The sequence below is a fragment of the Struthio camelus genome, chromosome 11, assembly GCF_040807025.1.
Source record: "Struthio camelus isolate bStrCam1 chromosome 11, bStrCam1.hap1, whole genome shotgun sequence".
NCBI classification, from domain to species: Eukaryota; Metazoa; Chordata; class Aves; order Struthioniformes; family Struthionidae; genus Struthio; species Struthio camelus.
This window is the reverse complement of record NC_090952.1, coordinates 3162713-3186191: the sequence shown is the minus strand read 5'-3', so window position 1 is coordinate 3186191 and position 23479 is coordinate 3162713. Positions and strand designations below refer to the sequence as shown.

The window sequence follows — 23479 nt, the reverse complement described above, 5'->3', positions numbered from 1 at the left end:
TGTTTGCTCAGGGGCTGCAGTGTTTGCCTTGCCTCGATAACGACACTCAGCCCCGTCACGCTCGAATCAAACCGTCCGCCGCCCCCCCCGGTCGCAGGCCGGAACGGAGGGAGAGGCAAACCGCACCTCTAGGGGCAGGCGGCCGGGCGGCCGGCGGGCGACAAGGCCGGAGAGGCGGCCGGGGGCTCACGGCCCAACGGCCCCGGCACCCCGGCCGCGGGCAGCCTGCCTCGGCGCCCGGCAGAAACCCCCCCTCCGCCCTCGGCCCCCGCGCCGCCGCTGCGGTGCCGCCGTCGCCGTGACACCGGCCACGGCCGGCGGCGGGCTACGCGCCGGCCGGCGGCTCGGGCAGCCGGGCGTCCCCCGATGTTGCTGCGAAACCTTAAGAGAGCGCCCCAGCGGCGCGAGGGCTTCGCCGAGCAGTGGCAAAAAGCTTGATTTTTTTTTTTTTTCCTTCTTCTTCCTTTTTTTCTTCTCCCCCCCCCCCCTTCCTGGCGACGCTTCGTGCCTTGGGGTGTAAGCACCGCATCCTCCGCGTGGGGGAAACTTTCGGCTTTACTGCCTTCTTTCCATTCGCAGTGTCCCCCCCCACCCCCACCGTGGTTGCAAGGTGCCTGCAAACCTTTGGCCTGGGCCAGAAAAAAAAAAAAATATATATATATATATATAAAATATATATATTTTTATATTATATATAAAAATATATAATTATATATATTATATATCTCAGCGTTTAGACTTTCCCTCAGAAGAGACTATTGGGGACCTGAACGTTTTCAAGGGAAAGGGAAATAAAGAAAGGAAGGAACGAAATCCGTGCGGCAGCGCCATCCCTGCCTGGCCACCCCGCGGCACCGCGGAGCCGGTTTGGGTAAGGGGGCTTGGCCGGGGGGGTGGTCTGCAGCGGGGCTTGGCCTCTCAGCGCCCCGGGGGAAGAGCAGCAGCTCCAGCCAGCTGCTGGGTGTCGCCTAGTTAGAGGGGAAGAAAAGGGGCGCTACGGCCGGCCCAGCTTCCTGGGGTGCGCGCGGTCCTCCCGCGCGCGGGGGGGTGCCGGGGGGGGACCTCCGCCAAAGCAAGACACACAGCAAGCGAGTTCATCTCCTTTTCAGTGTTATTCCCAGGTAGAAAAAAAAAAAAAAAAAAAAGGTCCAACGGTTTTGTACAAATATCACAGCTCGAGAGTTTAAAATTTCATGGTAATTTTTAAAAAAAAAAAAAAAAGGAAAAAAAAAGGAAAAACCGGACTGCGCCCCGCACACATGCGCCCGCGTAGCCTCCCCGCTCCTGCACCGCTCCGGCTGGGCGGCGGGCGCGAGGTCGGGGCCGCCCGCTGGTTTCGTCCCCCCCCCCCCCCGCCTGTCCCTCAAGACAAAACCCCCAGCTTGGGGGGGGGGGTGGACGAGCCCGCCGGCACTGACCCCAAAGCCTCCCCCCCCCCCCAAAACCCCGCTGCACCTTAATTAAAAAAAAAAAAAACCCGCAGCCCCCAACCCCCCCTCTCACAACCTGCCGCTTCGGGTTTTCTCGCCCCCTTTCCGCGAGGGCGCCGGGGGGGGGGGGGGGGGGGGGGGGGACGCGCCTGGGTGGCCTTCGCCGGCGCCGGGCCCCGCTGCCCGCCGGCAGCCCCCAAGGCGAGGCAGGGGCGCAAAGCGGCGGGGAAGAGGGAGGCCAGTTTCTCAGGGTGGCTGCTAGAGTCCTTTAGGGGAAGGGGGGCACCGAGGGGCTCTGCAGACCTCCCCGCGCTGGGGAGCGGGCAGGGGCCGCCGCGCTGAAGGGCCAGGCCCGAGCCAAAGACCAGGGCTCGCAGGGAGCCTTGGGGCGGGCTCCCGCCAGCCCCGCGCGTACCAGGGCGCGGGCCCGGTCCCCGTCACCCAAGCCTTCCCCCCCAAGCCAACAGCCGCACGGGTCCAACCCCGCCGCCCTCCCGGCACGGGAGCGGGGCTCGCCCCGCCGGCCGGCAGCTGGGCAGGGAGGGCACCCATACAAACCATAGTTACCATTAAAAAGAAAAGCGCGTGGCCACAGTCCATGTCAAGGCTGCTGCCTTTTTAAGTTAGAAACGGTTCAGTTGCCCCATAGTCTTCGAAAAATTGAGAGCTGGCCGCCCCCGCCCTCCCCCCGCTCCCCCACCCTATCCCCCCCCCCCTTAAAATTCAATAAAATCACAGTTCCACGTTCCGCAAAGTTTCCCTTTTTCGTCGGTGGGGTTTCTTTGTTTCTTCCCTCCTCTTGCTTCTCCCTCTCTTCCTCGGCCCTCCTGCAGGCGCCCGGCGCGCTCTGCGAAGCCCAGCGCGCGCGGAGGGACGCGGGGGGAGATGCTGCGCCAGGGCCGGGCACCCCTTCTCCGGAGCATCCGGGCGCCCGGCGACAAGGCGGGGAACGGGGACGCACGGGGAGCCGGCCGGCAGCGGGCCGGGGAAGGAGAGCCGGCGTCTTTCGGCGCGTACCGTGGACTAGAAAGAGGCAGAGAGCTCCCAGGTCCCAGGTGCCGCCCTGCCTCCGTCCTCCGTGCCGGGTCTCCGTCATTTCGGCAGCCAGGCAAGGTTGCCTCCACGGAGGACTGAGAGCGGAGCAGCTTTGCGCGCGGGGTAAGAGGGCCGTAAGCCCACGCACGCGTCTCCACGGGCGCGCAGAGATGGGCAAGAGGCTGAAGGGGGCGGACGCACAGATCCGGAGGCGGCTGCTGGATGAATCCTGGGGGAGAAATTGAGGAGGGGTCTCCAGCTGTTGAAAGGAGGGAGGAGAAGTCCAGGAAGAGGAAGAAACAGGAGCAAGAGAGAAGGAGGATCGGTCTGGGGTGTTTTGTTTTTTTTTTTTTTTAAAAACATCTTGCACCGATGGAGGGGGGGCGGCTCCACTCTTGGAGACGCAGGGAGCCACAGTTCGCTCATCAACGGGCAGAAGTCGGCCTTGCTCGCTCCCACGCCCTGCAGTCCTTCCGCTGCTCCTGGAAGAGCGGGGAGCGCCCCCCTTTTTCACTCTCCCCCACCTTCTCCCCAGTCACCGTGCCGTGGGGCCTCGCTCCTCACATCATGATGTGCCGCCGGCGGTGGAGGGCCAGGTGGTCAGAGCGGGAGAAGCTGCGGTCACAGTCCGAGCAGCGGAAGGGCTTGATGCCCGTGTGCTTGCGGAAATGCCGGGTCAGCTCGTCGGAGCGGGCAAACTTCCAGGTGCAGCCTTCCCAGGTGCATTTGTAGGGCTTCTCACCTGCACAGAGAGGGGCACTCAGCACCGCAGGTCGCACAGAGCAGAGCGCGCGTACGTGCTCGCGGGGGCAAGCGGGAGCAGCGGGGCGCCATCTCTGCTAAGGCTCACGGCTGTATTAGGTGCGCTAGGGTAGCCACGACAGCGCTGCAGCGCAGCTCTTGCGCGCTTTGACGCTTGCTCGGCACGTTAGCGTGGCGCCCTCGGGTGGGCGAACGGCGCTTTGGGGCGCACCACGGTATCTTGCCGCGCGCCACGCAGCGAGCCCACGAGGTGCGGTAGGGTCGCCGCTGCGCCCCGGTGCCTGCAGCAGCGCCCAGCCCTCCCCCCGGGACAGGCGGCAGGGATGGGTCGGCGGTGCCGAGGCTGCGCGCATTAGGTTTATTACGGCAGCACCTACAGGCTGATCAGGTATATAACTAGAAGGCGGTTTTCCGGTGCACCTCGCTCGCACGGGGCTGTTTGTTCCGGTAGTGACTACACCCCACGCTCCTCCCAGGGGCCGGTACAGCAGCACCCCAGAGCAGATGCTAGTCTTTTGAGCGTGCTATTAGGTGCATTACGGTAGCCCTCCAGAACAAGTGGAGCCCCGCGACCATATAGGTACTATTAGGTGCACTATGGTAGCACGCCAGAGCGGGTGGAGCCTTGGGGTGCCGCATCTGTTAGGATCACTACGGCAGCAAGCAGAGCCCCGATGCCCCAGGGGTATTAGGCGAACTACGGTAGCACCCCAGGAGAGGTGACGAGCCAGCGTGTGCCCGTGTGGGGTGCGCTATGGTCCCCTCCTGCCCCCCGCAGCGGGTCCCCTCCTGCCCCGAGCCCCCAGCTCCCAACCCAGCCTGGGAGCGCCGAGCTCCGGCGCTGGGGGCAGCAACAGGGCCACCCAGGCGCCCACGGGGCCCCCAACTTGGGGCACCCAGGCTGGGGACAGAGGGACCCCAGAGCCACAGCTAAAGGGCTGGCACAGGTTTGGGGTGGGGGCAGCATGCAGGCCCCTAGACAAGGTCCCCAGGGTTTGGGTGCTGCTAGGGGCCAGCGAGAGCAGTGGGGTGTCCAGCAGGGGCGCAGGGTGCCAGGCCAGCGTGGGAGGCGCGAGGATGCAGGCTGGGAGGACGCTGCTCCCTGACCTCAGCGGGGGACCTCAGACCCTGGCATGGAGCATCGCTGCCACCTAGTGGCCAGCGGCACCCTTGGGTGCCTCCCCCTTCAGCACAGCAGCAGGTAAGGGGTCCCCTGGCACCCCCCAGCCCAGCAAGTCGCCAGCACGGGGTGGGGGGGGGGGGGGACAGGGAAGGGCAATCTGGGGTGCTATATGGCAGCCCCAGGCTCCGGGAGCCGCCGGGGCGCTGCAGCTCTCACTCACCCGTACCTGTGTGTATCCGCCGATGTGCTTTGAGGTGGGAGCTTTTGGTGTAGACCTTATTGCAGCCTTCAAAGTCGCACTGGTGAATCCGCCGCTTCTTCAGGTCAGGAGAATCCGCTCGCTGCATCCGCGCCACGGCCGACCTGCCGAGAGAGGAGGGAGGGCATGGCCACGTCGCCCACCCACCAGCACGTCCCCCCGACCCAGTCTTCAGCGCTGCGTGGCACAGGCAGGGGTCCGAGCCCTGGCCTAGGGGCACGACCCTGGAAATGGGAAAAGGACATGGACCCCATCACCAGCACGCCACGCCGGCATGCACTCACTCTCTCTGCAGGTCCTGGAAGGGGGCCGGGCCGCTCTCCGACACGCTGTCCTCGCTGTCGCTGTTCATGTCCATGGGATACATGGAGCTGGGGTCGATTTTCACTGGAGGGCGGGGGGGGGGGGGGGAGAAAAAAGAGAAGCCATTGAGAAACGAGAGTAGACGGGAGGAGGGACGCAAGCAGAGAAGAGCAGCCCAACCAGCCCTCCCCCCCCCCCCCCCCCCAAAATCCCAGGGCTCGCCGGCACCACACCGGCTCAGGGATGGAAGGGGCATCCCCGCCAACCTCCCCCCGCAGCGCAGTAACAGCAAGTGGGGTTGCTCAGCCGGTTGGTTCCCCCCTGCCCCCGCAACCCCCCCAGCCAAAAAAAAATAAAAAAATCAAATCGAATCAAGTCGGGGACGAGGGAGATGCCCTGCCTAGAGGTGTGCCAGAACCTTCCCCACGTTCGCGGGGCGCTTTGGCACAGAGCTATCGGGGGGGCACCCCTGGCAGCGGCGGGGAAAGACCTCTGAGTTCGCCCAATTCAGGGCGCCGCTACCTATCCCCTGCCCGCGGCCTGGCGTCAGCGCCCGGCAGGACGTGGGAGTTTGGGATACCAGCCTCTGCCCTATTCCCCATCGCACCTTCGCCCATTGCTGGGGGCTGACTCCTTTCAGCTGCCTGCCCCTCCTCTGCCAGCTGCCACCCCGTTCCCAGAGGAGCAGAGATCCAGGCCAGGCCCCCCGATAAGAAACGCTGGGGACTTCTCATGACGGGAAGCTGGAATTGTCCTGGGGAAGGGGAAAGGGGGGGGGGGATATGGGGAGCAGGGGGAGCCAGTTTAACTGAAACCAGAGCTGCTCTGACAGACAGCAAGTGGGAAGGGAGGGACGGCGGGCAGGCGGCACGGGCCCACGTCCCCTGCCCTCCCCGTGGCACGTGGGTGGTCCCCCACGCCGAGGCCCTGCCAAGCCAGGCCCTGGCACATGTGGGGGACGCAGAGACAGACCTTGGGGCAGCGCCTGGCGGCACCGGGGCACCCCCGCGGGGAAAAACAGCATCTCTCTGGGGGAAGATGCCCGATACCCACCTCCACCTGGGTACCCAGCTGTGCGGGAGGAAGGACGGGGGGGGTCTCCTGGTTGTACCCTAGTGGGGGGAAGGCAGACCCTGCCCCCACCCCAGCAACACCCTCCTCCGCTCACCCAAGGTGAGACCCACCACACGTGCCAGGTTCCTCACCCTCCTCCATGCCTGGGATCCGGCCCCCTCCCCAAGAGCTCAACGCCCTTCCCTGTGCCCTAGGTGACGGGGGTACCAAGGACCACAAAACGCGCTGCTCGATGAGTGGGGCCCAGAAAGCGTCCGGCTTTCCCATGCAAACCACCCGGCACGCCTTACCAGACCCGGCGTTCTTGCCGTCGCCTCCGATGAGCGGGACGGTGATGGCGGTCACGCCGTCTGTGGGCATGGTGGTATAGACAACAGGCAGGGACTGCACCACCACGGGGATAGTCTGTAGGTTGCCCATCTTGCTGGGCAAGTTGACGGAGGGGATGGTGTGGATGACATGGAGGATTTGCTGCCCACCGCTGCCCTGCGTGGATGCCAGGATGGAGCCAGGAGATAGGACGGCCGGGATGGCCGAGGTGGAGCTCAGGCCCGAGGGCGAGATGGACACCGTCGAAGCTGGGATGGGGGGAGCCACCAGCATGGGTGAGGACTGGACTGAGACAGGGGGCGGGGGTGCTGCTGGCACCAAGGGCTTCGACTTGTTGAGGGACAGGTCCACGGGTTCGGCTTGTGGCTGGCTGCAGTCACTGGCCAGCAGCTCCTCAGGGGGCTCCGTTTTGATGTCTGAGAGCAGCACGGGTGGGTCGATGGGGCCCTCGGCCAGGAGCGACGACGAACTCATCTTGGGTGCCGTTTTCCCGTGGCCCGACCCGCCAGCCTGCGAGGGGACGCAAGGAGAAACCAAACGGTCCATGAGAAAGAGAGAACAGGAAGATGATCTGGTCCCGATAGGGAAACCGAGGCAGAGCTGGGAGCCCACCCCGAAGTCCGCGCTGCCCAGGCAGGCCTGAATCCTCCCTGTTGCCAGGTGGCCTGGCTGGCGGCAGCAGTCAGGCTGCCTTACCACTTTCTCTCCCCAAGAGAGAGAGAGAGAAACCCCCCTGCACGCCACTTTCATGCCCCCCTCCCCCAAATCCCCTTGCTAATTAACTGCTAAAGAGTTATCAACCAGCCCTTTCAACACAGCAGCCCGCAGGGAGGTGGAAACCACCCAGCAGCATCGGAGGGGGAGGCCAGCCGGAGCTTCCCAAGCTTTTGCCAAGGCTGGAGGAGAGGTGCCTGTCCTCCTCGCGCCACGCAAGGGCACAGGCCTGGCATCGGCCCAAAGAGCGAGGCCCCTGGCAGCCACAGGCACGGCGGGGGGGCAGCGGCAGCAGCCGAGGGGCCTGGCGCCCGCCTCGCGTGTCAAGGCTGGCAGAAGAGGGACAACGCGGCGCCTCCGAGGAGGCTGCCGTCCCGCCCTGTCCACCCTGCTCTCGAGGGGCCACGGGGACCAAAGCAACCGGTGCCAAGCGCGTGCCCACCTCCCAGCCTTGCAAACCCACCTGCCCGAATCAGCAGCACTTCTCCAGCCCCCCGAACGCGCTCGGGACCGGGGGTGGAGGCGGGGACGAGGGCCATGGCAGCGCTCGGGACGCAGGCGCTCCCCGCTAGGCAGGGCAAGGCGAGGCGCAGCGGTCTCCTCCCCGCGCCGGGCCCTTCCCAACCGCCGGAGCGCGGCGTCCCCAACAGAGGAAGGGGCAGGACTGCCAAGCGCCCTGAGCTGGGTGGCATCGCTGCGCCCGTCACCCAGGCAAGGGCGGGAGGGCTGCGTTCAGCACAGCCTAGACCAGCAGCCCTGGTTCAGCCGGAAAGGCTGGGAGGGCCCCGGGCAGAGGCGCCGTCCCTCCCTGCCCAGGCCCAGGGCAGGGCCTCCCAGCTGCCACAGGGCACCCCGCGAGGGAGGGCGCCCCCGGCCCGGCCTGCTTCGGGCCCAGGGAAGCGGCAGGAGGGCTCAGTGGCAGCGGCAGCTGGCACCGCCTGGCAGGGTGCCGGGGAGGGGGAGGACAGACAAGGCGTCCCGTCCCCCCGTCCCCCCCAACGCCCCGCTCCCCACCAACGCCGGAGGCCGGGCAGCCATCCAAGCTCTCGCTTCGCAAGGCGCGCGCGCGGGAGGGGAGGCGCACCAGCCCCACCCCGGGGCGGGCAGAGGCCCAGCAAACTCATGGCGCTGGTGACCTAGCCTCGCTATGACCCCAACCCCTCGGGGGCCCGAGCGCGGGGCGGGGCGGGGCGGGGGGGAGTCACGCGCACCTCCTCCTCCCATCCGCCGGGGCCAGAGGCCCTGTGCCAGCCCGGCCGGGGGGGGCCCGGCGGGGCGGGCAGGGCCAGCTCACCCACCCAGGCCGCCCCCCTCCCAGCAGCCACCTCCTCGGCTTGGGACAAGCCTCCTCCTCCTCCTCCCCCCCGCGAACCCCCCCCGCCCCGGGTGGCACAGCCCGGCGCACCCCAGCGCGGAGCTACCCTGCTCAAGCGGCCAGCCCGGGGGTTTGGGGGGGGGGGGGGCCTCCCAGCCCACCCCCGCGCCTGCTCAGAGGCGCAGAGCGCCCCGCGTTGCCCCCCACCGCTGACGCCTGAGGGGCGGGGGCCCCGTCGGCCCCGAGGCGGGAGGGATGCTGCCGCGGCGGGGAGCACGCAGCAGGCCCGGCTGCGCCCCGGACGGGGTCGGGGACACCAGGACACTGGGCCGCGGCAGGGCCTTGCCCGGGACGGGCTGACCCGAGGCAGAGCAGCGCTGCCGGGCCGAGGGGCAGGGGCCGAGGGGAGCCCGCAGCGGCCGGCGCGGCGGTGTCTCCCAGAGCCCTGCCGGCCCAGCACTAGCCCGAGGCCGCGGGCCGGGCCGGCAGCCCCGCGGGCGGGAGGCCCCAGTCCGCCTTTGTGCCGCCGGCCCCGCCCGCCCGCGGGGGGGGGGGGGGGGGAGTGCGGGGCGGGGCCCGCGCGCGCGGCGGGGGGGGCGGGGCACCCGCGCGGCGGCCGGCGCGAGGCGGGGGGGGCGGGGAGGGAGGCGGGGCCCGCGCGCGCGGCGGGGGGGCGGGGCGGGGCCCGCGCCACCGCCCAGCGCGGCGGGGAGGAGGTGCGGCACCGCCCTGCCCCCTCCCCTCCCCCCCGCCTTAAAGGGGCCGGCGCGGCGCGGCGCGGGCGGCCCCTGCTCCAGCCCTCCCCCCCCCTTAAAGGGGCAGCGCGCCGCCGCCCCCGCCCCCCAGGTGAGCGGAGCGGGTGTTGGGGGCGGGAGGGGGGGGGGAAGCGGCGCGCTCCGGCGGCCGCAGCGCCCGGGCGCCGCCGCGGGGAGGGAGGGAGGGGCGGGGAGGGGGGGGCACTCACCGCCCAGGCGCCGCGGGGAGGGCTCCTCCGCGAGTGCGCGGCGCTCATCCCCTCCGCGGGCAGGATCATGCTCCCCGCCGCCGCGCCGCGCCGCGCCGAGCCGATCCGCGCCGCGCCGAGCCGAGCCGAGCCGAGCCGAGCGGAGCCGAGCGAGAGGTGTGAACAGCCCGGCAGCTCCACCCTGGGCTCAGCCCGGGGTGGAGCTCCTTAAAAGGGACCGGCCGCGGCCGGCGAGCGGCAAGGGAGGGGCTGCGGGCCCGGCCCGGCCCGGCGCGGCCCTGCCCGGCCCAGCGCGGCCCGGCGGCATCGCCCAAAGCCCCGCGCGGGGCCGGCAGCCAGGCGGGCACGCACATGCGTGCGGCCCTGCGCGCACCCACACGCACCTATGTGTGCGGGCGGGTGCCTACGGATGCGTCCACGGGTCGGGGACCCCCCGCGGCCCCCCAAAACGCCCGCCCCGAGCTGGGCCCCCCCGCAGGTCGGCAGCCGTGCAGCCCGGACGCCCTCCCCGCAGGGCACTGCAGCCAGCAGGAACCATCCCCCTGCAACGCCCGCCCGCAGGGCCAAGGCCCCGACCGTACCTTGGCGCCAGCAGGGATCCGTGGCACGGGCGCTGCCGGCCCCCCAACACGCTCGCGCGGGGCTGGGCCCCCGCCTGCAACACACACACACACACACACACAGCTGGGGGCCTTCCCCTCCCTGGGCGCACCCAGCACACACGCACACCCAGCGCACACACAACTGCATGCACGCCCCCAGCGCGCACGCCCCCAGCGCACACACCCAGCGCACACCACACACATGCACAGCGCACAAACACAGAGCGCACACACCTGGTGTGCACGCACCCCCAGCACGCGCGCACCCCCAGCACGCGCACAACCAGCGTGCACACGCACACCCGGCACACGCACGCACCCAGCACGCACGCACCAAGCACACATGCACAACCAGCGTGCACGCACACACCCAGCACACACGCACACCCAGCATACACACGCACACCCGGCACACACGCACACAACCAGCGTGCACATGCACACCTGGCACACGCACGCACCCAGCACACACACACCAAGCACACATGCACAACCAGCGTGCACATGCACACCCAGCACACACGCACACCCGGCACACACGCGCACAACCAGCATGCACACGCACACCCGGCACACGCACACACCCAGCACGCACGCGCACCCAGCACACACACACCAAGCACACATGCACAACCAGCGTGCACATGCACACCCAGCACACACGCACACCCGGCACACACGCGCACAACCAGCGTGCACATGCACACCCAGCACACACGCACACACCCAGCACGCACGCGCACCCAGCACACACACACCAAGCACACATGCACAACCAGCGTGCACATGCACACCCGGCACACACGCACACCCGGCACACACGCGCACAACCAGCATGCACACGCACACCCGGCACACGCACGCACCCAGCACGCACGCACCCAGCACACGCACAACCAGCGTGCACGCACACACCCAGCACACACGCACACCCAGCATACACACGCACACCCGGCACACACGCACACAACCAGCGTGCACATGCACACCCGGCACACGCACGCACCCAGCACACACACACCAAGCACACATGCACAACCAGCGTGCACATGCACACCCAGCACACACGCACACCCGGCACACACGCGCACAACCAGCATGCACACGCACACCCGGCACACGCACACACCCAGCACGCACGCGCACCCAGCACACACACACCAAGCACACATGCACAACCAGCGTGCACATGCACACCCAGCACACACGCACACCCGGCACACACGCGCACAACCAGCGTGCACATGCACACCCAGCACACACGCACACCCGGCACACACGCGCACAACCAGCATGCACATGCACACCCGGCACACGCACACACCCGGCACGCACGCACACCCGGCACACAGGCAGGGAACCGGGGCGCCTCCCAACACACCCACACAGCTGGGGACCCCAAACCACCCCCAGAGCCACGGACCCCCAGCGCACGCACACCCCCACGGAGCGAGGGACCCTCGCGGCCCCCCCGGCCCCTTGCCCACCCCAGCTTCGGGCGGGGGCAGCGGGACCCGCAGGGGGGTGACGGAGCGGCGCGGGGCACCGAGCCCCCCGGGCGCCTGCGGGGCGCCGCTTCACCCCTTTCCTCGCCGCGCCGCGGCCCCGCTCAAAGGAGGGCTCCTCGCGGTGCCGGAGCGGGGTGGGGGGAGCGGCAGGCGGGAAGGGCTCCCGGGCGGCCCCCACCGCCGGCCCGCGCCGAGCCGGCTCCGTTCGCCGCCGGGGCCGCCGGGCGGGAGGGGAAGGGCGAGCGGCCCCCCGGCGGCCCCCGAGCGCAAGGGGCGGCGGGGGGCCGCTCGTTCGCTGCCCGCTGGGCTGCGCTTTGCGCTGCGGGGACCAGACGGGGGGGGGGCCGGCCAGAGGCGTCCCACAGCATCCCTACGCTCCCGCCCAGAGAGGAGGGGAGGGGGGAAACAAAATCAGGCTCATCGTGGCCAAAGCCACCCCTCGGAAAAGACTTTCAGGAGCCACGAGGCGAGTTCCCCTCGTGGGAAATGGCCCGGCGAAACGCTCCGACTTTGCGGCGGCGGCGGCCGGTGGCGCGAGGCTTGGCAAAATCAGGCCTGGCCAGCGGCTTCCTGGCGACCTCCCCCTGCCTTTTGTTACGTACTGCATTTTCACAAGGTGCCCTCCCCTACCAGGCACCTCGTGGGCCGTTTTGGGGCGACCTCCCCCCCCGCCGCCCCCGCGGCGCCGGTTTCCATCCGACCGCCGAGCGTGGGGAGGTCCCCGTGTGCCGCATCTGCGCCATGCGCTTCGTGGGGACCCGCCGGCAGCCCCGAGGCCACGGGACGGGTCGCCTCCGGGGGCTCCGGCGGGGCGCGACGCCGAGCGGCATCGGGGCGCGACGCCGAGCGCCCAGGCGGCTCCGCCGTGGGCTCCCGCCGCAGCCCCGGGGCGGCGCGGGGGCCGGGGGGGGGCACGAAATCCGCTTGAACTTCCTTTGCCTCTCGCAAGCCGCCGGCCTCGTGACCGGGAAGGGAGGGAGGGGGCGGACGGGGCCAGACGCCGCGGTGGTTACGCCGCCCAGACAAAAGCAGCGTTTTCTCCGCGTGCGGGCACCGGCGGGGGCCCCCGCGGCTGCCCAGCCGGCCGGCGGGGCTGCCACCGGCGAGCCCTGGGCCAACCCCACCCCGGGCCTCGGCGGCCAAATTCCTGCCTCCTCAGCCCGTTTTGCCCAGGTCACGCCGGCAAACCGCCAAACCTCGAACGGGGCGGGGGGGGGGAACGGGAGGAGGAGGAGGATGACCGGACCCTGGCAACCCCGACCCCGAGGGAGGGAGGGAAGGAAGGGGGCTGCGGAGGGGACCCCGGCTGCGGGAGCCCTTGGCTGCACCAGGAGGAGGTCGGAGGGGCTCGTCCCGGGCCGGCGGCGGCGGCGGGGGGGTTTCTGCACGACGCTCCTCTGCTCGCCGCGCGCCCGGATCCCGGCATCGTCCCCCCGCCGCCGCCGCCGAGGTCCCCTTCGGAAAGGCCACCGCCAGAAGCCGTTTTTGGCACGCCGGGGGCCGCCCCGCGCCTCCGAGCGGCCTGCGGGACGCCCCGGTGCGGCACCCATCTTCCCGCCCGCCTCCCTCTCGCGCGGGGTGGGGGGGGGGGAGCGTTTCCATGGCGACGGCCACCATCGCCTCCCCTGGCACCGGGCCCTGCGCCCGCCAGACCCCGAAGCCCAGATGGCGGCGGAGCGGGAGCGACGAGGCGGGCACAGCGGGATCCCTCCGGCCGAGAAAAGGGGCCGGGGGGGGGGGGACCCAGAGCAAAACGCTGAAAAAGAGGCGGGGGAAAAGGAGAACGGAGCCCCGAGAGGTGCGGGAGCCCCAGAAAAGGAGCGGAGCAGGGCTCCCCCCCCCCCCAAAAAAAAAAAATAAATAAAATAAATTAAAAATGAATTAAGCGCAGGCCGCTCCGGGGGTGGCCGGCCCGGGCTGGCGATGCCCAGCCCCGTGGCCCCGCGGGGCGGACGGGGAGGCCACGGCGGCGGCGGCAGCGCAGCTTGGCCGGCCTCGAGCAGCGCCGAGGCGTAGCAAAGAGGCCAGGCGCTTCTGCTGCCGGCTCCGGGCCCGGCGGGAGCCCCCTCCTCCGGAGGCGGCCGGGGCCTCGCGCGGGGCGGGGGGGGGGGGCACACCCGGCCGCCGCCGTCACACCTCCCCGAGGAATTTCCTCCCCGCTCCACCCTCCTGCCTCCCGGCCCGCCAGCAGCCGCCCCGGGGATGCTGGAAGGGCGAGACGGAGCGCCGCGCAAAGGAAGGGAGACGAATTCCCCAGGGGAGTAGGCCGGGGCGGCCGCTGGAAGCGCCGCCGCGCCGCGGGTCCCGTCCCGTCCCGTCCCCCCCGCCCCGACGCCGGGCGCGCGAGTAAGAGCACTCCGCCGAGAGCCAACGCGAGCCCTCCGCCCCGCCGGGAAGCTCATCTGTGCTTGCAGCCTCCCGAGGAAGCCGCCTTGCGCTGCCCTCACCCCCCGGCCCCGGACTGCCCCCATCCCGAAAGCTCGCGCGGAGCAGGGCACGACGCTCAACCCTGCGGCGGGGCAGAGCAAGGGGGACCTTCCTGCCCCGCCACGGAGAGCCGAGCGCTGCAGCCAGACTCAGAGCTGCAAGTTATGGGAAATCCACTTAAACCTCCAGAGCGAAGAGCTCAGCGGAGAGAGGCCGCATTTCCCAGGAGGGGGGTGAGGGGGGACAGACTAGCGCCCCCCCCCCCCCCCCCAAGCAGCACTGGCCCAAGGACCTTCCACCCCTGGGGCTGTGCGTCCGCCAAGCTCCGGCTTGCAAGCCGGCTCCACGCAGAGCCCACCCGGACCCCGCAGGGAGCGGGCCCTTGGAGCCGGCACCCTCCTGCCGGCAGACACGAAGCGCGGCCTGCGCTCGGCTCGGGGCAGAACGGCCGTCTCCCTGCCGGGGTCCCCGGCTGGAAAGCGGGCATGGGATCGGGCAGAGCTGCTACTGCTGGGCCCTGGCAAACCCCAGAGCCGGCCCGGGGGGATCCCTCTGCCACAGGCTCCCCGGCACCCTCCGGCACTTGTTAGATGAGCCATCCCCTTCCAGCCACAGAGCGAAAGCCAAAGATGCCCTCTTCCAGCTCTGCAAGACAGCGGTGCTGCGACTGCCTCTCCCCGAGGTGCCCTCGGAGCCCCGGGGTGCCCTCCAGCCCCCACAGGATGTGGCCAAGTGCAGCAGTTACTCCAGAATAAAGGCACTTTCTGCTGGAGGAGCTGCCTGCCTGGAGAACTAGCCTGAAATAGCTCTTCCACAGCAGCTAAATCGGGTCAGTGTCCCCAAGCAGACAGGCCCTGGGAGAGGAGGCTGAGCGGCCGTGGGAGGTTTGCTCAGAGATGCACGGTAGGACACACCTTGCTACAGTAACCAGCCCATTAGCTATTAGCCTTAATTGCTATTTATTCTTTTGGCGTTGTGCACTACTCAGCGAGATCTGCTCCATCTGCCACTTGCTCCTCTTCTGTCTCCTTCTTCCTGCCCCTCCTTCAGCCTCTTCCCAGTCCTAAGCGGCTTCACGCTCTGAAGAACCAGGAACATCCTTTCAAAGAGGAATCAAGTTGACCAAGCCCTGCCAGCAAGCCTGGTGGGAGAGAGGGACCTGTTGGGCCACCACAGAAATGAGACCACTTCTGGGGGGTTGCTCTTTCAACCCCCAAAGCAGCCACGCTCCACGGACGTGGGTGAGAAGCAAAGGACGAGCCCGTTCCCCTCCTGCATCTTCCACTGGAGCCATCGGGCAGGGGGCTCTCCGGCACGGCGCTTCCACCACGATCACGTCAAGATTTTGGTCTGTGGCTCAGTCGTATGGCTAGCTGTCCCCAAGGAAGAAATGGAGAAGACCTCTCCAATTTGGCCTGGCCGTACATGAAGCAGGGAAAGGGAGTCTGCTCCAGAGAAGGGGTTTACACCCCACCCCCGCGGAAACAGGTCTCCAGGCTCTGTCAGGACCTCTGTTAGGATGCAAAGGGATCAGAAAGCAAGGGGTCCCTGAGCCGCTGCCACGTGCCACAGCACCCAGCCCAGACCCAGCAAGCGGTGTGTGCCCCCTTGGGTGGGCTGGGGACTGCCCCACTCCAGAGACGCCAGCCGGCAAAGCCGGATGACCCCAGTCGCCTGCACACCGGGCCCGCACGGGTGACGCAGCCTGTCCCCAGGCAGGATCGTGTGGCCGGACGTGCCAGGGGACACCCTCCAAGCCTGTTGTGCAGACAGCTAAGCTGGGAATATCTCCACCTGGCTGAGAGCTCAACTGTGGCCTCTAGGTGGGTCCACGCTTGGACCCCAGTTTTCCCTTTTCGATGGCATCGGTTCCTATTTATTCACTTCCAGCCAAATTTAGGTGTGTGTTGCTTTGGGTCCAGCTGGGAAGCGGGTCCATGGCTGATACGAGCAGGCCAGTTTTGTCCTTTCCTGCCAAGCGGAGCCGGTGGCACTCCACGCACGGAGCTGGGGAGAAGGTAGGGCCTTGCTTAGCAAGAGTTAAAAACGGAGGTGGCAGGGAGACAGGATACAAAGAGCTCAGGCAGAGCCAGGCAACAGGCTTGAGCAAAAATAACACGAGAGAGAGCATGGAGACACCCACGCGGCCAGGCCAGGAGACCCATCTGGGCGCTCACCACCAAACCAGGGCTGTTGGGTCTCCCTGCAGGAAGCTCTCCGGTCTCGGGCAAGAGACGCAGCTCCCAGAGCCAGACCTGCCGCTGTCCCCGGGCGTCCCAGGCAGCTCCTCCACCACCTCCCCGGAGAACAGTTCGGGGGGGGGCTGGCATCCTCCCCCAGGGACCAACCCCCTGCCTGCGCCCCAGGGGAGACGGTGCCGAGATCGCCCTGTACCTACAGCTGGCAGTTGTCAGGCCTCTCCTCTTGCTGCCCCCTCTTTCGCCTCCTCGGGGCAGAGGAGGGGAGGGAATTGCTTCCCGGGCACGTCTGCTCCTAACCGCCCGCCGAGCACAGCCCTAGCCGCAGGCGGGAGGGAGGGCAGGCTGCCCGGCCGCGCGCGGGCAGGGCGACGCCGCGCTCCCCTCGCACCTCTGCCGCGCGGAGCCGGGGCAGCGCCGGCCGCGGCTTCGGGCAAGCAGCCGGAGGGAGAAACCCCGCAGCAAACGGGAGCTGGAGGAAGCCCGGCTGCTGCGCTCAGCCTTTCGAGGCACCTCAGCTCCCGGTTTCCCTACTGCTCGAAGGCGCTCGAGCAAACGTTCGCCCCGAAACGGGCATCTCCTCGAGCCCAGGAGGAGGGCAAGCGAACCAGGCCGGGCCCCGCACCGGCCCCGAAACGTTCCCCCTCTCCGATTTTTCTCTCCGCCGCGTCGCTTTAATACATTCTTTTTATAGCCTCTCCTGCAGCTCCCAGGCAGGAGGCAGGCCAGCGAGGGGGAAGGGCACCCGAGTCACGCCAACGCCATCTGCTCCGGGGCCACCCCACCCAGCCACCGCCCAGCGCCGCGGCAGGGCAGGGAGGCCCCGCCGCCGGCCGCCCGGGCCTGCCTCCTGCGCCTCGCCTTCCCCCGCTTCCTGCCCCGGCCGCACGCCCGCACCGGCTCCCGCTCCGCAGCCGCCTCCAGCCCTGCCCGCAGGCCCCGGCCCCGGCCCCGCCTGGCACCCGCGGGCCGGCGGCTGGGCAGAGGAGAAGGTCCTGGCAGGTCCCATCCTGCCGCACAGATCCTAACGCCATCCCAGCCCGGGGAGATGAGGCGTCCTACGGCACGAAGGCCCGCAGCGCCCGCTTTGCTCTCCTGCTCCGGGGACGTGCCAGCTAGCCCACCACGCCACGCCACACCAGCTAGGCCACCATGCTATGGAAGGTAGCCCACCACGCCACACCGTCTACCACGATACACCAGCTAGCCCACCTCGCTAAGGAAGGTAGCCCACCACGCCACACCATCTACCACGATACACCAGCTAGCCCACCACACCACACCATCTACCACGATACACCAGCTAGCCCACCACACCACGCCAGCTAGGCCACCATGCTAAGGAAGGTAGCCCACCACGCCACACCATCTACCACGCCACGCCAACTAGCCCGCTGACCCCTTGCCTGCCCCTGAAGGCAGCTCCAGGGCCCCAGCGAGCCCAGGCAGCCCTGCCCAGGCTGGCTGCCCCTACAAAGGGCTCCTCGGGGTCCCCGGAGGGGAGCGGGGTCCAGCCCGCACCGGGGGCCTCCTCCCCGCTGAGGGATGCAGGAGACACAGAGCCCCTTCCCTTCTCCTCTGGCTCCTCAGCCGCCAACGGGGCCGGGCCGGGCCGGGGGAAGGCAGCAGCGGCCCCGCCGCGGGCGAGACACCCCCCCGCCGGCCGCCTGGCTGGCCTGGCCGCGCTGGGCACAGCGGGGAAACTGAGGCAGGAGCGGGGAGGGGGGGGCGTCGCGCCCTCCTCCACCCCCCCCGCCGCGCCTGGCCCTTTAAGAGCAAAGGGCGTGGGGGGCGGGGCGGCGCGCCCGCCGCAGCGACGTCGCCCCTCGCCCCCCCCCCGCCGCGCGCGCCACCACCCTCCCCCTTCCCCCCCCCCCCGCTGTGACCTTCCAAGCGCGCGGCGGCGCCCGCCCCGGAAGCCGGGCTCGCTCTTAAAGGCGCCGAGCCCCTTTCTCGAGGCGGGTGGGGCCCCGCGGCGGCGCCCCTCTGCCGCGCGAAGGGGAAGCGGCGCCGGCCCCGCCCGCCCGCCCGCGCCCTTCCCCGGGGGCCTCGGCGGCCCCGGGCTCGGCCCGGCCTCCGCCCACCGCCGCCGGGGGCCCTGGGGCGGCGCCGGCAGGGCAACAGGCCCGGCCCGCCGCGACCCCCCCCCCCCCCCGGTAACGGCAGCCGGCCCCCGCTGCCGAGGACGGCCGGGGGCAGTTCCCCCCCCCCCGTTTTGCGGGGGGAGGAGGGGGTGACAGAGCCGGAGGCCCCTTTACCCCCAGCTGGGCGGGGGGACTAGAAGAGCGGTGGGGGGGGGGGACACAGGCTGTAAATAGCGCCCAGTCCCCTGCCGCCGCCCCCAGGGCCTAGGGGCCGCTGCAGCCTCTGCGCTGCCTTCTCCCCCGTGCGCCTCCAGGTAAACTGAGGCACCGAGCCTTAGCAACGGCCCCGGGCAGAGCCAGGGAGCCAGCACCCGCTTGATGCCAAGCGCCTCTCTTCCCCCTGCCCTCCGGGGCAGCCTCCAGCCCTCTGCCGCAGGCCCAGAGCCGGCCTCGACCGTGCCGCCGCGGGCCAGCGGCGGAGCCGGGGCTGCGCTAGCCTGCAGGCTGTCCCCTCAGCCCGCCCCAGCTAGGCACGGTTTGAAGGTAACCGAGAGAGGACGAGGACATAAAAACGGCAACCGAAACCAGGTCTCCCACGGGCTCCAGGTGGAGCCGGTACCGGGGCGGCCGCCCAAGCACCGCACCGCGAGGCGCAGCTGCCGGCGCCAGCCCTGGGAACGAGCAGGCACGGCCGGGAGATGCTCGGTTTCCCCCAGCTGCAGCAGCTCTGATCTCGCTCCGGCCTGCGAAAGATGGAGAGCGAGCGGCGCCTGCGGCCCACCCCGTCCCCACTGCACCCCGAGCAGTGCACGGGGCCAACGCCGGATATTTAAGCACGTGCAGAGGACACGTGCCCTTGGGGACGAGGGGGTGGACGGGGACTCTGCCACCCTCCCCAGGAAGGAAAGAGAAAACACTAGCTAAAGAGTCACCGACCCCTCTTTCCCCAAACACCTGGATGCAAAAACCTCAAGACACAGCGGGGGTTTCAAGCGCTGCTGGACCCCTGCCAGGACCCGAGGTGAGGCCGGCGGGGGGGGGGGGGGGGGGGGGGAGGAACCAAATCAGCCTCGGGGAGGGAAGAAATACAACCCAGCGCAGGCGGATGCTGGGCCCCGAGCCCGAGGGGGTGGTTTCACAGCAAAGCAGCTGCGGTTCTGGGGGTACTGGAGGAAGCGGGATCTGACCCGCAGCTCCCCCTGCCTGACCCGAAACCTTGGTGCACGCAGCAAGAGCGCTGGGCCTGTCCCCACCCCGCCAGCCTTTCCAGCACAAGGGATGTGAAGGGAGGGGGGCTCCAAAGCCACCTCCCGCCTCCGGTTCCCCCAACGCGGAGCCCAGCGATAGCGGCACGAGCAGTCGGTCCGCCACGGTCCCGGCAGGCGACTCCAGGGCTCCTCAAGGCAGCTGCGGGCAAGCTGAGGGAGAGACCGCGGTTCTCTCCAGGCTGGCCAGCCTGCCCTCTGGTAACGGGTGCGAGGCCCCTCCTGCCTCGGTTTCCCCCTCCGGCTGTACCGGGGCGGGGAGCACTTTGCTTCATGCCGGCGACAAAACGGGGTGTGAGGCAGGCTGCGAGGGGCGGAAAGGAGCCTCAGTCCAAACCAGCCCCCCTCCCGCTGCCACCGCAGCCGCGTTTGCTCCTAGGCAGAGGACGCAGCCAAAGTCACGCAGCCCTGAGCTGGCTGGATACCAAATCCCAGGAACGGGACCTGACCTTAACAGAGGAAGATTGAAATGAACCCAAAGGCTGCTACAACCCCCAGCTTCCACGCGGCAAAGAGGGACCTGTCCTGGCCAAGGAGCGCAGCTTTCCTCCAACGAGGAAAGCTTTTCGTTGCAGATCCCAAACTCCTAACAAAAATAAATACGTGGTAGGGGGAGAACGCTTCCTCCCATGGCGGGGGGGGGGGGGGGAGCAAAACACCCTCCGGGCAGATGGGGTCAGCACCAAAAGGCCCAAAGCTCAGGTTTCTCCTGGCAGCACGTTCCTTGCCACCCTGAAGGCAGATGAGGAAGCTGAGGGCCGGGAGGCCAGCAAAGACCTCAGGTGAGGACATCACAGCAGAAAGCAAGGGATGCCAGAACTGTCCTGCTCGAGGAGGGGCCAGAGCTGGCGGCCTGGGCTGAAGGCTAAGAAAGGCACCCGAGGGCTCAGGCTGGAGTTAGATCAGTGGGGATGGAGGCAATGCCGGTGGAGCCAGCATCAGAAACACTGCAGTCGAGAGCTGGTTTCTGCCACCTAGAAGGATCCTCGTTCATTTGGGAGCTTCTAAAGCTCCTCTTGGCTATGGAGACACCCGGAGGCTCCCTCAAAAGCTAAAATTTGCCCCCCCTGCAACACTTGGCACAAGCTCTTCCCAGAAGGATGCCAGCACTGTACAAGGACCTTGAGATCTGCAGGGCAGCTAGAGATCGTTAAAGGCTGTCTCCTTTCAGCTGTTTTGGGGATGTCTCTAAGCCAGAAGAGGGAGGCTGCAAGAGGTGTTTTTAGGACAGCCAATGGACTCCAAAACCTACCACACATTTCGGAGAAGCTGCGTTAAAGATTCAGCATCCTCCATTGCCATGGTCAGGGCTGGGCAGGAGAACAACCTCCAATAAAGCAACTGAGCTGCAATCAGGCAGGCTTAGATACCTGGAGCTAAAGCAAGCCTGCTTTCAGAATTGCTCCTTGCACTGACACACACACACAAAAAGTATGAAAATGATGCATTTCTTAGAAACATGCACATCTTCACCCAGCTAGACCTCCTTCCGTCCCAGGCGGCGGGGTGGCCTTCTGCCACCAGCAAGGAAAGGTGAGGGAGACAATTTCAAGCACAATCCAGTCCCCCTTGGAAGGGGTTTCAGCAGAAATGGCAATGATGGATCATTGCAAAAACCTGTGCCACCAGGCAGCCCAAACCATGCTGCTTGTCCTCAAGGATCCTCACCAACTCGGGGGGCTGCTCATCAACAGCTCTTCCATGAAACCCAAAAAGCTGCGCGAGGCTGAGGGTGCCCTGACAAGCTGAAGCAACAGATCCCACCCCGCATCCATCCTCTCCCGAGGCTGGGCCATGTTGCAGAAGGCATCCTCCCAGGCAGATGTCAGGTCCTCCCATCCCAGCCAAGCAGCACCGAGAGCGTCAAGCAGAGCTGAAAGCAAGACCTTGGGACTCCAGAGAAAGAGATAAACGGGGCGCACGGAGGAAATGGGCTAGGGATGAGGCTCGGGAGGTGATGGGGAACCACGAGATGAGGCTTCGTCCTCCCGACAGGTCTGTCCTCGTTTGCAGCAGAAGCGTGGGGAGGACACATCTCCGAAACCTGCTGCCACCCAGCTCTGCCCACCTCCACCAAGGCGGGAGAGCAGCGATGGAAGCGGCAAGAGGCCCTGACGGGAAGAGGTCTGGGAAATCCTTTCGACTCGCTGCTGGAGTGCTCATCATACATCCACGTCCCACAGCGCACAAAGACAGTTGGTCAAACAACCTCTTCCTCCTGTGAGCTGTTAAAACACTCTCATTCCCAAAATGGCCTCAAATACCTATTTACCAGCGTAGCAACACATTATTACATTAAAACAAATCAAGCAGGAGTTAAACACACCCATTACCAGCCTCTTCTCACTGGCACGCAAACAGCACGGAAGAGCATTTGCTCAGGATTTAGTTTTCATGACGCATTTTAATTACCCCACCTGCCCCTGAACACCTTCCAGGGCCACCAGCCCCTCAAGCCACCCTGTCCCACCAAGCTGGCTGCAGGCCCCATCGAGCCTGCCCCGCCAGCTCCTGCGTGGGGCGCATCGCGACGGCAAACGAGCCCCTCGGGACAGGACGCCTGGGCTCTCTCTTGCGGCCCCCAGTCCCCGCGGGGCCGTGGGAATCCCTGCCCCTTCCCGGTGCCTCCCGCTCCCTCGCCGATCCCGGCTCCTCGCAGGTCGTTCACGAGCTCAGCGGCCTCCAAATCCCCCCGCTGTGCGCTGGTAGCTGCAGGGGGTCGGCGCCGCGGGGCCTGGCAAGGAACTTGCCCCCAAGGCCACGCGAGTCGGTGGCGGAGGACGGGAAGGTCTGGGGGCCGTGACCCCTCCGCGGGTTCAGCCGGCTCCCTCACCCGCCGGCGCCCCGACGCTCGTCCCCGGGACCGCCGGAGCCGCCTCGCCAGGGGAGGAACCACCCGAGACACGCCGGCAGAGGCCGCGGCCTCCTTCGCGCCGGGCGACGCCAGGGCCGCGGCGCGGCAAGAGCAGGGTCTCGGACGCCCCCGAGGCGGGAGGGCGAGGGCCGGGCGCCAGCGCCCCGCTTCCCGCCGGCCAGGCCTGGGCGCGGGTGGCCCCACCAGGGATGCTCAGGCCGGTGGCCCGCCACGTCCCCGACGGGCGGCCAGCGGGGCCCTCCCGGGTGCGGCGCGCTGGCACCGGCCGGGCGAGGCGCCCGCGGGGCCCCGCGCACCTGCCGGCGGCCGCCCCCACCGCCATCGGCGGCGGCAGCCGCGCCCGCCCCCCGCGGGCCGGGCCGGGCCGGGCCGAGCCGAGCCGAGCCGAGCCGAGCCGAGCCCGCGGGCGCCACCCGCGCTGCCCGCCGGCCGGGCCGCCCCGCCCGCGCTGGCCCTTTAAGAGACCACGCAAGATGGAGGCTCGCCGCGCCCGCACCTCCCCGCCCGTGTGGCCCGGCCCGGCCCGGCCCGGCGCGGCGCGGCCGCACTTACTTTCCCCTCCGCGTCCTCCGAGTGCATCGCCGGCGCGGCTGCCCCGGGCCCCGGGCGGCGCCGGGCGTGGGGAGCGGCGGTGCCGGGCGGGGCGGGACGGGGCGGGGGCGGGGTGGGGCCGGGCCGGGCCGGGCCGGGCAGGGAGGGGCGAGGCGGGGCCGAACCGGGCGACGCGCCCCCCCCCTCCGCCCCGCCCCGCCCCGCCCCGCCCCGGCGCTGCCTGCGGGGGCGCCGCCCCGCCCCGCCCCGCCCGTGGGGCCGGTGCCCCCCACCTCCCGGCCCCGGGGTGGGGGGAGGGGGCACCCCGCCCCACGATGACATCAGCAGCAGCCAATGGGGCGGCTCCCGCGGCTCCCGCCGTCGCCATGGAAACAGATGCAGGCTTCGGGGGGGGGCCCGAGGCAGACCCCCCCCCCACGCAGCCTGCCCCCAGCCGCGGCGGCCCTGAGCCCTGCTGCCCCCCTCACCCAACCCCCCCGGCTGCTGCTCCCCCTCCCCAGAGCCCCCCCCCCAAACGCAGGTGGGGGGGACGCAAGCGAAGGGCGAGGGACAAAAAGGCCCCGGGTAATAAACCAGAGCTGCGGACAGAGGCTGAGACCCAGCAGACTTGTGGCAGCGGTGGCCGGGGCGGGCCAGCCCCGGGGGCCGCCTGCTGCCCG

At 68.9% G+C, this 23479-nt stretch overlaps 1 protein-coding gene and 1 long non-coding RNA gene across 15 annotated transcripts; one reads left to right on the top strand and one right to left on the bottom strand.

Annotated features, from left to right (window-relative positions):
- Positions 1–1556: 1556 nt before the first annotated feature.
- On the bottom strand, positions 1557–22918 carry KLF8 (KLF transcription factor 8). Of its 14 annotated transcripts, none has more exons than XM_068957022.1 (6): positions 22821–22918; positions 6277–6826; positions 5520–5666; positions 4894–4996; positions 4571–4713; positions 1557–3207 (listed from the first exon to the last, which is right to left on the bottom strand). In XM_068957022.1, exons 1-6 carry the CDS (start codon positions 22845–22847, stop codon positions 3026–3028), a joined length of 1152 nt encoding a protein of 383 aa, XP_068813123.1. In that variant the 5' UTR covers positions 22848–22918; the 3' UTR covers positions 1557–3025. The 14 variants fall into 14 exon arrangements, with proteins under 14 accessions (XP_068813123.1, XP_068813116.1, XP_068813117.1 ...); XM_068957015.1 differs by lacking the exon at positions 22821–22918 and adding an exon at positions 9891–10727; XM_068957016.1 differs by lacking the exon at positions 22821–22918 and adding an exon at positions 9891–10717 and having other exon boundaries at positions 4577–4713.
- On the top strand, positions 18167–21718 carry LOC138068736 (uncharacterized). Its single transcript, XR_011143469.1, has 2 exons — positions 18167–19149; positions 21389–21718. It is a non-coding gene; the product is annotated as an uncharacterized lncRNA (long non-coding RNA).
- Positions 22919–23479: the final 561 nt, after the last annotated feature.